Source organism: Borostomias antarcticus (assembly GCF_949987555.1).
Source record: "Borostomias antarcticus genome assembly, chromosome: 2".
In the NCBI taxonomy this organism is placed as follows: Eukaryota; Metazoa; Chordata; class Actinopteri; order Stomiiformes; family Stomiidae; genus Borostomias; species Borostomias antarcticus.
Window position 1 is genome coordinate 6,787,077 of NC_140235.1, and position 12,500 is coordinate 6,799,576.

Consider the following 12,500-nt stretch of genomic DNA (forward strand, 5'->3'; position numbering starts at 1 on the left):
GACTTGGACCGCATCTTGCACGAACAGCAACTGGAATGGACCAATCTAGCTACTGGTCTGCAGTCTTGGCCACCACTTGTACCTTAACTAAATCGCACACACAGCCAACTAGACTGTTCACACTGTTAAGGAAGTGACTGAAGGAAGGCATTTGTGCAGCGCCCCCTAGAGGAATCCTCCAGGAGGAATGAGCTGATGAAGGGTGTTCAGTCCTCCTGAGCACAAGCTGAACACTACGCATCACTGCAGCCTTTCTGGTGTGATCAGCAGCGCATCGGGCCTGGCTGCTTCCTGAAAAATATATCTGATTGTCACCCCTGCCTTATCGAACCAAAGATTGTGGGAAATTAATTGTAATTTATATATGAGAATATATATATATATATATATATTAAATTATGACTCTTGTGTGGTGGCATTTTCTCTGTATATGAACTATATGTAGGTACTGAAGTGTTGTATTTTTTATACCACATCATGGTGATGTCGTTTATTATTTTTTTGTGGTCACTGTTGGGAACTTGAATGTTATGAATGAATGTAGTGTCTGTGTTTAAGTTTGAAGCACTCTACCAAACCCAAATAAGATGTATGTATGCAGTGCAATGTTGATAAATAGTGATAGTCTTCTTCAGACCAAACCTTAAATTTCTGCATTTTTCTATATTTAAGGTCGTCACCTGACGAACAAAATATCAAATGCTTGGCAACAAACAATTTAAGAATACCTTCATGCTGAAATCCTTTTGACATCTTCCCATTAGCCTGTCTAAGTGGTAACATCTACATGTCCATTTCCTCAGAGTGCATCTTGGTGGAGGCATAAATGTGTATTTTCAATACGTGCTTCAGCGGTAGTGCTTAATATACTGCACTGCGCTTTTTTGTTGACTTTTTGGCAGATGGTTTTGCGCAGTGTCAAATTGTTACTTGACTTTCTTTACACATTCACCTGGACAAGGCTGTGTTTCATTTGTAAAGACCTCTTTAAATGAAAAAATAAAAAAGTATTCTTCATGTTGGCCAAGTATCATGTTTTCAGTAGGTCTTTGCATACTAGGCTAAGGAGGCTAACTTGGTCCTGAAGTCAACAAGCTGAGTGGCCTCAAGTCTCAGATGGAGGTGGCAGGTGTCTGCCTAAATAGTCACCTTTTGACAGATCCACTCAGTGACACAGGCAGATAAGAGCTATAACACACACACACAAACACCCTGCAATCCTGGGAAAACACAACTGTTCTGAACAAATAACTTAAAAAACTTCGTTTTTTTATTAGCCTACCAAGGTCAATAATCAAAACATGGGCCTGTACAGTAGGCTATGGCAGGAACTGTTGAACATGATTTAATTCAATTCAAATTCGATTAAGGGGTCGGCTAATTCTTCAAGTGTAATTTTCTTACAATTCTGGACACTTAGTTCTCGATTGATGAAATTAGTTTCTTTGGAAGGGCTTCTTTCTTTTTAATCTATTTTTGATGTATTTGTGTAGGCCTATATCCACCTCCTATACAAATATGCCTATGGCACGCTACAGTATTATGCAGGGCTCACAAAGAGACATTTGTCTCAATTTGACTCATTGTAGAAATAAAGGAACGATAATACAACAAAGCATATATGCCAATTGTTGTTTTGTTTTGTTTTTTTGGGGGGGGGGCGGTGACTCATCGAATGCATCACGGTAAACACTTGGCCGCCTCGCGATGAAGCTTGATTGATATGTCATGCAGTGAGGCGCTCGCCCACGCAAGGAATTCATTTTGAACCAGCGCATCGTGATCTCTCATCTTACGTTTTCGAATTCCTCGACATAGAACATGTTTTGAGAACTGTTCGTCTCGTTCATTGTGTGATAGAGTATGTAAAGTTGAATGAAAATCGACAATTTGTTGTAGGCCATTATGGTCTTCTTGAGGTTGTGTTCTATAGGCGACGACCCCCCGCTGGTGCTGACCTGCTCTTATGTCATTGAGGAGCATGTATCTATGGCGATTAGAGTAGGAAGCATATGATCCCTGCTCTTCAATTTTCCTATAGTGTGTGTGTGTGTGTGTGTGTGTGTGTGTGTGTGTGTGTGTGTGTGTGTGTGTGTGTGTGCGTGCGTGCGTGTGTGCGTGCGCGAGCGCACGCGCGTTTTTGCGCGCAATTCATTGAGTGTGAGGGAGGGTGCGAGAAGAGAGGAGAGAGTATTTGAGACGCGAGATAGCTTGGAGGCAGAGAGATGTTGAAATACTGAGTTTATTTACCAATTCACAAACGACTCGCAGGGGTATTCAACTTCACCACGGAGGGCCTCGCCATTGGGGACAGAGAGAGATAGAGAGAGAGAAAGAGAGTGAGAGAGAGATGGGCTCCGCTTCGTCGTCTTATCGAGTGATATACCTAGAAGTCGATGGCAGAATTCAGAAGGTAGGCTAGCTGTCCGTCACCTATTTTTTCTCCCCATTCCAACACCAATCCGTTAGCCTACATTGCATACATTGTAGTCTATGCCATGCCTCACCAGTTCAAAAATGTAGGCCACCAGTTATAGGCACATTAACTGTGAAACTCATATTTTGATCATGAGTAAAAAGTATTCACACTTTTGTTCACAAATCGGTTGTCCTAAACGATCAATGCAATGTTGCTTTAGAATTGGCTACTGACTACTAGGCTATTCAACAACGATGCACTTGCAATGCTCTGTGTGCGACTGTTCTTGTGTGTCATATATCTTTATTGATATCTAGTTCTGATATCTGTTCAGAGCAAAAGTGAGACTGATAACCATCACCAAGAAAACAAACATAAAAAATATTGCATTTCATGAAAATAGAATTGCATTAGAATACAATGTTTTGGTGGTGATTCTGTGCACAAATGATTGGATGCATATTTTATAAATCAATGGGCCAATTTTCAATTCAATTAATCGATCTCACTTGCTCTGAACATAATCTTCAAATCTCAGTAAAGATATGTCACACCATTATATTTTCACATTAAAATAACCGTCTACTATACATAATTTAGACGCTTTTCATTGTTTTATACAAAGTCTATGATAACAAATCATAAAAATAGTTGGTTTTAGCTATGATATTGTAACAATATTGTCTTATTGTCTTATTATTCCTCTGAATATTGAGAGCAGTTATGCACAATACTGAAAAGCGTTAGGGCTAATTCTATAGGGGATACCTATTATACGTATCTCTCCATACCAGATAATGTAATAATAATAGCCTAATAATAATAATAATAATAATAATAATAATAATTCAGTTAAGTTTACATTGTGTCTCTTTTACAAATAATTGTCTTAAAGTGCTTTAGAGAACTTGGTGTCCAAGACTGACTTCATAACTCACTACTGTACCTACTACTGTACTCCATTTCAATTAGCACTCCACAAACAGGCTACTGGGGTTGGGATCTTGCCCAGAGTTCTGTTTACACTGTATGAACCATTGGAGTGGGGGAGACTCAGCCGAGAATCATAAAGGCCATATAAAGACCTCATGCCATGGTGGACTTTTGCATTTATTGCTGCCTGTGTCAGTTTTTATGGAGTTTTAACCTACATTAGAGTCTGCATACGTGTTTCTCTATTGCTCAGTAGTGCATCTGCTTCCCTATGAGCCGCTTGCAATTCCTGATATTTATCAGTTGCTGTGGTTAAAAAATGCAAACTTGTCGCCTTTTGCTCACACTTTACCTCTTGCATACCTCTTATGCTTCATTTTTTAACAATGTTGCTCTATCCGTCTGTCATGCATTATTACACTCGCTTGCTTGATCACTCACACACACACACACACACACACACACACGGACACACACACACATTCCCTCTCTCTGTGTCCTCTCTATTTCTTTATCGCCTGCTTTCTCACCTTCTTTCTCACATCTCCCTCTTCTCATCAATCTCTCAACGTTTCTCACGTGCTCATCGAACATCTCTGAGGATGATGACGTCCTATCAGTCTCAATCAGAGAGCTTCTCCTCTCCCTCCGAAGGCATAGGACTATAACAGAGGGGCTTATCTACCCTGATAATAATTCCAGCACAGACAGTACAAAAAGAATCCATTATGGCTTTTTCTCTCTCTCTCTCTCTCTCTCTCTCTCTCTCTCTCTCTCTCTGTGTGGAGGGGAAATGCTACAGTACCTAAAAGCCTCACTTATCTGTCAATGTTCCCATTATCTCCTCTTTTCCCACCCGATGTTGTCCCCTTGTGTACCTGGAGCCTAACGGCACCGGGCATATCATGTGTAGCGCACTGTTGTGGTTGTGAGGAGGGAGCAACACACACACACACACACACACACACACACACACACACACACACACACACACACACACACACACACACACCTGGACTGCAGGCTGACGGACCAAACACTACAACTAAAGAAATTGCAGTAAGCTCCATCTCTGATGCAAAAAGACGTTTCGACCACAAGCTGTCCTTGTCAGGGCAATTCAGGAATACTTTGTACATGTACTGTACAATGTATTTTCTAGGTGCAATCTCTAATATTTCCAGGGATATTGTCGTTTAAATGTCATGCATCCCCCAACCTATTACCTGTGTCAAAGTTGTCTTCTGACTCCATGTGTCTCTATTACACTCTATCCATAACTGTCAGTCACTATTTTGATTCACTTACTGTGTTTTTGCGAATGGATTTGAATGTAGGTACTTCCTTGTGTTTGTGTTAGATACAGTAGTGTAGTTTCATATCCTGATTTGGCATTCAGAGATTACCGAGTCAAAGTATCTCTGAGGAGGTGTCATTTAGCTATCAGTCATGTCTGTAGATGACCCAGAGTGATTGTGTCTGTTTGTCAGCCCTATCATGTGGTCATAGGTCCTCATATTAAAAAGATCATAGAGCTCCTAAGTGAATAACAGCTCTCAGAAGCTTAGGCCTCTGCAATTAAGTGCCATACTGTGAGCTATATCATCAAAAACAAAATAGGTGCAACAGACTATTACTGTACATAAGCACAGCCATATGTACACGTACACTCACACGCTCATTCATGCATGCATGCACACAAACATACACAGGCACACACACACACACACACACACACACACACACACGCAAACACTCACATGCACACACACAAAACACTCACACACACACACACACACTCACATGCACACACACGCACACACACATGCATGTACAGTATACTGTACAGACACGCGACCAAATGTGCTCGCACATGCATGCGGTCCCTCCAGAGGATGCAAGATGACAAAGAGAGTGTTTACTTCTGACCCAGTTTGATGCTGAGATGGCTTTTCTTTAGTGTATTTTATGCTGGTTTCCATCCTCTCAGATGTTAAAGCAGTCCTATGAGTCAACCTTGAGAGGGTTAAAGCTAGGGGATATTCTCTCTCTCTCGCCATTTTCCACAGTTGGAATGAAACACTGCTTATGTAGGCCTACTCATTATATAGTTCTGCTATAGTCCTAGGGCATAGAGATTTCAGTCTCAGTAGGACTGGAATGATAGATGATAAATACATTCAGACAGTTATACAAAACTATATTTAGAGTTACAATAGAGATTGGGCTCAGTCAGGACAATATGGGATGCATTTGTAAATGTGCAAAACGTCTTTTCAGTCAGAGCACCCAGCGCGCACTCCGAGTGCTCCCAGAGCGCAGTGCTCTGAATTTTCGAACGGGGATGCTCAGAGCGCTCTGAATTTGCGCACCTATTGAGAAATAGCAGTGAAGCTGGTGTCCAACTGCAGTGTGGACTGTATTGTATGAGCAACAGTCCCATTATGTGTGGGCTACATAAGAGCCTGCTATTCCCAATTATGTCTCAGCCATAAAGTAAGTCCCTGTCTCCCACACCTGTGATAGGCTGCCAGTGGCAGGTTTCTGAAGTACTCTCACCTCCTCTCCCTCCCCCATTCTTTTCTTTGTATCTCCTCTGCTCTCTCCATCTCTCCCTGGCCTCTCCTTGGCTCCCTTTGTCACCTTTTTTGTGACTTTGTTGCATCGCCCTGTGGCTTTGAAGTATACTGTAGGTTCTTTATATATCTGGGACAGAGTCATTTGTCTAGGCAGGTTTCTGGGGCTGTCACTGGAAATAAATGACTGACTTGTCACATTTGACAACGCCGCTGGCCTTGGTTTGCAGGACAGTTGAGGATGGGTTAAATGTATTTCCAGCCCACACTGGAATCTGTATAATGTAATCAGACGAAAAGCTTTGAGTGGGAGGCCTGCCAATTCAGACCCAGAGTGAGTCATTCTCTAGTGATGGCATTTTGTTTCCCCCGTAGCTCTACTCAAACGGAGACCGGATTTGGGAACAAATTGGCAAGCTGCCCATCCTTATTTGAGAGACATCCCATTGAATAATTAATCTTTAAATTATTAAATTCACCATTGCTATATCACAACTAGCTCTCTATGATTGGAATGCTGCCTCTCTGAGATCAAAACATCATCATCAGGCTGTTGTGACATCGCAGGGTGCAGATGAGAATTCCATGCCACCATCTTACATGGTCAATCTGGGTGGACTCAGTCTACTATCCTATGCATAGAACATGTCATACATTATATATCCTGTGTGATGAGAGCGCTGCCTGTCTTTTACTACTCTCCCTTCAGGTGCTCTTCAGCCGATTTTGCAGCCCATGTGACCTAAAGGAGCTATTCTGCACGGCTCTGGGCCTCCCAAGGTAAAAACCTACTCTCTCTCTCTCTTCTACAACTCTGTCTGTAACTGTGCATGTGGGTTTGAAGCCTTATGCTTAGATAGAGCTCTACACCTTCTGTCCTTCATGTCTCAATACCGACCGACCGCGGTACCATATTCTCATAGTGTTGAATCGCTCAACTCCTTTTGTTCATGAATCATGACGAACGACTCAGAGCCTCGTTTACAGCGACGCTCTGTGACGGGGAACTACTACTAGATCATTCGGAAACGGCAGGGTAACAGCGAACCTGCTTAATTACCACAGACAATTTGTTTCAAATATGTTTAGCCATATAAAATAAAATGCAGCCATACAGAGACGGTTGAACTGTATGCATCCACAATCAATACAAAAATCAATACAAAAAGGTAAATGAATGTTTCACAGAATGCATTGAGCTTCTTTTATCCAATAAAGTAAGAAAGAAAACACACACAGCAAGAACAATACAAAACAATGGGCACCCCCCTCCCCACCCGCCCCTCCCCCCGACCAATTACCACAGACAATTACTTATTGATTATTCACTGTAACAAATACCAAGAAGTATCCGAATCTTCCTGGGAGATCACAAATAACAGCAGAGACATAGTAAATACTAAAATACAGCACGGAGCGTACAGAAGACAGGGCGGCTGTGTGTTTGTGTGAAGAGAAGCTTTGCGTGATGTGTAGGCTGTGTACCAGGGCTTCTGTGATTGGAGGACCTGGAGTATGAGTGGGGACACGTCCTCAGAGAGCGGGTCCCTGCTGTGTGTGTTTTGGACAGGAACACCACCCTGTCCCTGCTGGATTCATCTGGAGCCATGGTGTCCATCGACCCCACCATGCCACACAACACAGAGAGGTACGTACACTCTCACCCAAACTTTTTACTTATTTTTAATCTAACAAAGAAACATACTCACCCAAAAAACATTTGAAATGACAATGTACAGTAGCAGCCAATTTGCTTTTTGAAGATAAGTATTTTTATTGTGAAAACAAGCATTATCAACCAGGCTTTTCATTTTACTCTGTATCGATCCGTTGTATCTGGACTGACCTTCAGCAAGTCTTCAGCAAGCCACTGACACCAAGTTACATTTCCCGTTCAGAAATGTGAAGGCTGTGGTTTCTCTAAAGCCGTGTGAACATGTGAAATGGAACTTTATTACTAACAGGTAGTTACATTAGACGTAAGCACTTACCATAAATCCAAGGTTAGGGAGGCTGTAGGCACTTCTAACAGACACACAGACACTCAAACACACACACCCCACCACAGCAAACACATGCAGGTGGGGAGGGTTTCACTGTCTTCCTATTATCTAGGGTTTAAATCCCAAACAGCTTTATTTACAAGAGGATGACACTCATCTGTGTGTGTTTGTTTGTGTGTACATGCACTAAGATTTCTATATATATTTAAACAACACACTATTCTCTCTCTCTATTCCTCTTTCTCCCTCTATAACCTCAAACACACTCACACACATCACCCAGACAAGGTGTCTCCTCATACTTTAAACTGAGTGAGAGAGAGAGAGAGAGAGAGAGAGAGAGAGAGAGTGAGAGAGAAGAAGAGGACATTCTCAGCACGTCTAATTAAGAGAAAGTGGGGTACGTATTTCAGTGCTGCACTGCCTGATGTCTGAACTGGTGTGTGTGTGTGTGTGTGTGTGTATGTGTGTGTGTTTGTGTGTCCTGTTGTGTTGAAGGTCACCGTACAGAGTGGTGCCCCTGACTGGAGGACAGCTCGCTGGTGAGTCCCAGGGGGCTGGGGGGCTTTACACACACACACACACACACACACACACACACACACACACACACACACACACACACGCACACACACACACACACACACACACACACACACATGCACTGGCACAAAATTTGCATAGTTCCAATGTACATATACATATATATACACACATCCTTTACACACATACGCGCGCACACACACACACACACACACACACACACACACACACACACACACACACACACACTTAAGACATACAAAAAACATTTAAAAGCACATAGTTATTCAAACAGTTATTAAATTTGACAGCATCCAGTTCCCCAGGGATCTAGCAGAACAACATCCTTATTGCACAGTCATCCGCTAAACAACACACACACACACACACACACACACACACACACACACACACACACACACACACACACACACACGTACACACACACACTCACTCACACAGTAGGCCAGTCATCTGGGAAAATCGCAATAAAGAGCCAGCCACCTTCTCTGTGTGCCGCACTTTCACTCCATTCACCCGGCTAACCATATAACTTTGATTATTATTAATGGTGATACTTGTACTTACTTACTTGTGGTCCTCTGCCCTCATTCTCTCCCCCTCTACCCTCACATTCTCTCACTCAGTTCACACCCCCTTGCACGTTATAAAACTTTGTGCAAGCCAGACAAATTGCACCATCCTGCACTGCAAGCACCTGTCCTTGCCTTTAAAATCCATTAGGGAAGTGAATTGGTACACAATCTGATGGCAGAAAGATAAAAGAATTAACAATGTCTGCTTACTATTGTGCTCTTGACCACTGACCCCGATGAAAGAATGTCCTGGGCATTAATGTGACACAATGTACAATGGGAGCAAGTGCAAAGTGCTTTTACTAGTTTTCATACCTGTGAGTTTATTGGTTTTCCAGTTGGACTTTGTCCACAAAACCTCTGTGCACCAATGGCAGGCCTTTGTTTGTGTCATTGAGTTACTCGCTGTGTGCGGGAAGTGACAGTGTTTCATGTGTCTGGTTAACATACTGTGTGAAGTTGACAGCGAGTGTCTCCCTTGAAATGTGACTGGACGAGACCAGAGGAAGGACGAAGACACGTGTTTGTCTCTCTCGTCTCTCTCTCGCCATCTGTCAGGCCACTTTCATTCCCTGTCAGCCGCTGACTTATATAACCTGTGTGTGTGTGTGTGTGTGAGAGAGAGAGAGAGACAGTAAGAGAGAGTGAGAGAAAAAGCCTCAGTGAGAGTTTGTTTGTGTGTGTGTGTGTGTGTGTCTGCACTTGTGTGCATAGAGTAGATAGTCAATGCCAGCTCCACCGCCTGCTGCAAGTGTGGATTTCGTGTGTGTGTACGTTCGTGTGTGTGCGCGCGTGTGCGTGTGTGTGTGTGTGTGTGTAACGTAGCATCATGCTTCCTCTCAACAGATAAAGAGGAACTCTTTCAGAATCTACTGACGCAGGTGGCAGAGCAGTTCTCCAGGTAAGACCAGACTGCTAATGTGCTAATAGGCATTTTCCCTCAGTTCACTACTGCTATTCTGTCTGGCAAAGTTAAGTGTTCTTTACGATAATGATTTCTTTCAGACTGTTGTTGTTTCTCTGCATCCCTATTTCTACATCCTCCCTTTGTTCCCCTCCCAACCTATTCGTCTTGGTCTCTTTTTGTCTTACAAAAAGAGACCAATGATCTTACTCTCTCTCTACTTGTTATTTCTCACCCCTCCCTCCTCTTTCTGCAGAGCATTCAAGATAAACGAGTTAAAGACCGAGGTGACCAACCGCTTGGCCATGTTAGAGAAGAGAGTAGAGTGTAAGTACTATTACATTACTGCAATACTACTATCATACCACTGCTACTGTAATGCTTCTGTTTATGTCACCTGCCAATATGTTTTTTAAGGGGATTTAAAGAACCTCACTTGCTTTACCTAAGACCCGAAGCTCATCCTTAGGCCCAGCTGGCTGGCACTGTATTCACAGACAACCTGGGTTTTAAATGTCTGTAACACGTTCAGTTACAAAGAGACTGGGCATACTGGTCACAGATAGTTAACATTCATAGTCAATGCGGGCCAAAGCCTTGGTGATAGCATGCAGTCGACCATGCAGCAGTGGGCTACAACTGTATGTAGAGAGGCTTACTTAATGGTCTCTCTCAGCACTCATTAACTCAGCAGCTATGGAGACAGCAGCCCTCAGTGATTGAGTCAGAACCCTGAGGTTCAGGGTGACTCAAATATTTCCAAAACGGTCCGCTAGATTCTAGAATGATACTTTTTAAGTTGTTACGTAAAGATTCACAAACAGCTTTGAGGAGAGACCCTTTCAACGTCAGTGCTGTTGGACTGATGAGATTTTAACTTTTTTAGCGTCATTGAATAGATTTTTAGGATTTTTGTCTTTCATAGGACTATCTGTTGTGTCACAGTGGAATTCAATGCCCAGGCGGCATACCATCAGTGTCCGTGTCTTTTTATGATGCGTGATTAGATAAGTGAAATATTTATGTGCTCTAGTCTACATTCACTGGCTATGACCTACTATTAGGCAGGAATTTCCCTGAACATTGAACCAGAATTAGTATGGAGACCTGCATTGTCATAGACTTATACAATAGCTGGAAGTTGTTGCGTAGCCTTGACCCTGTGTGCTATAGTGATGGCCTTGCTGCTACCTGCGGCTTGTTACTTACCTCCAAGGCATTTAAAGAGACAGGGCCATTCTTTAGGAACTTATCAATCAATCAATCAAAGCTTTATTTGTAGGAACACGTAGGATTCGGAATTTAGTGGAACTGTCCTACTAGACCCTATGCCCCATCTCACTCAAAAATGTTTACTTCCATTGAACCTTGGAGAGAAGGAACTGTATACTAGTTCCTACGGTGCATTTACTAAACAGGGCATAACATTTTGGCCAAGGTGGCCTTCATCAGGTGCCATAAACAACATGTGACTTCCGTTTAGCCCACAGGCAGTTTTTATGTGATACTCTGCTGTCCACTTTTGATGGCTTTGTGGTGATGTGGTGGATGTGTTAGCTTTCTGTAATCAGACCATAAATGACCTATAAAATTAAATCAATAAAGATTCAGGTTTGATTCAGGATGCAATGTTCCAGAACAGTATGTCTTTTGCAGCGCAGCCCTGAGGTACAGTATTCTGATGCAACGTCCCCAATAATGCATGTGCTGTCCGAAGCCTGCAGGGCAGCACAGCCAGAACGTTTAATCAGTAATCACTCTTTAATCATTACATCTTAAACTCACTCAAGTGCGGTTACCGTAATGAGGACGAGGTGTATTAGGAAGGGTTATCCCTCCAGGGTCTTTGGTTGACAAATACTAATGTGTGTGTGTGTGTGTGTGTGTGTGTGTGTGTGTGTTTGATATATTGCTGAAAGTATGCATGCACAATGTGTTTGTATGTGTGTGTGACTGAATCCCCCTCTCCACCCTTCATATTTTCTTAAGAACACCAGATTCACGCTGACACTCGTTAACAGGAACACGCCAGCTAGTGCTGGCAGTCAGCCAATGCTTCCATACTCTCACAGCAGCCACCCCACAGCCTCCATCCGTGACCTCAATCACCATGGCAACACGACCTTGCCACTGTGGCCATGACGACGACCCACGACGAATCCCCGAGGATTCCGCTCTGACTTCTCTACCAACTGATTCCAAATCCCCACTCTGCATCCCATGTACATACAGTAGATATCTGGTTGATATGGCAACCACACAGTGTCCTCAGTTACCTCTCCCATCCTCACCTTGGTCACCATGGACACTGATTCTAATGGGACCTGGAGTGCTGTTTGGGACGCGCCATTGTGTGGTAACAGCTAGGGGGGAAGAAGAGAGAGTGGAGAGTGCAGTAATGATATGCTGGAGTCCAAAGGAGAAGGTCTTTGTTGTGTCTGTATCTATCAGATGATCTGGCAGAGATAGATGACAGAAGCTGTTACTGGTAGACTTTATACACTAGCCATGTGTCACTGCATGCAT

General features: G+C 43.0%; 2 protein-coding genes across 2 annotated transcripts in view; both read left to right on the forward strand.

Annotated features, from left to right (window-relative positions):
- The window catches only part of slc37a1 (solute carrier family 37 member 1), a 15,501-nt gene extending 14,548 nt beyond the window's left edge, over nucleotides 1-953 (forward strand). Inside the window, exon 20 of the mRNA XM_084457934.1 lies at nucleotides 1-953. This exon is cut by the window's left edge and continues 126 nt beyond it. The gene's annotated coding sequence lies outside the window, so the exon portion shown is untranslated.
- Nucleotides 954-2,350: 1,397 nt separating this feature from the next.
- The window catches only part of pde9aa (phosphodiesterase 9aa), a gene marked incomplete at its 5' end in the record, with an annotated part of 19,077 nt that continues 8,927 nt past the window's right edge, over nucleotides 2,351-12,500 (forward strand). Inside the window, 6 exons of the mRNA XM_084461299.1 lie at nucleotides 2,351-2,413; nucleotides 6,638-6,708; nucleotides 7,499-7,576; nucleotides 8,430-8,473; nucleotides 9,917-9,971; nucleotides 10,231-10,301. Of these exons, the coding sequence (XP_084317425.1) occupies nucleotides 2,351-2,413; nucleotides 6,638-6,708; nucleotides 7,499-7,576; nucleotides 8,430-8,473; nucleotides 9,917-9,971; nucleotides 10,231-10,301 (382 nt within the window). The remainder of the gene's footprint in view (nucleotides 2,414-6,637; nucleotides 6,709-7,498; nucleotides 7,577-8,429; nucleotides 8,474-9,916; nucleotides 9,972-10,230; nucleotides 10,302-12,500) is intronic.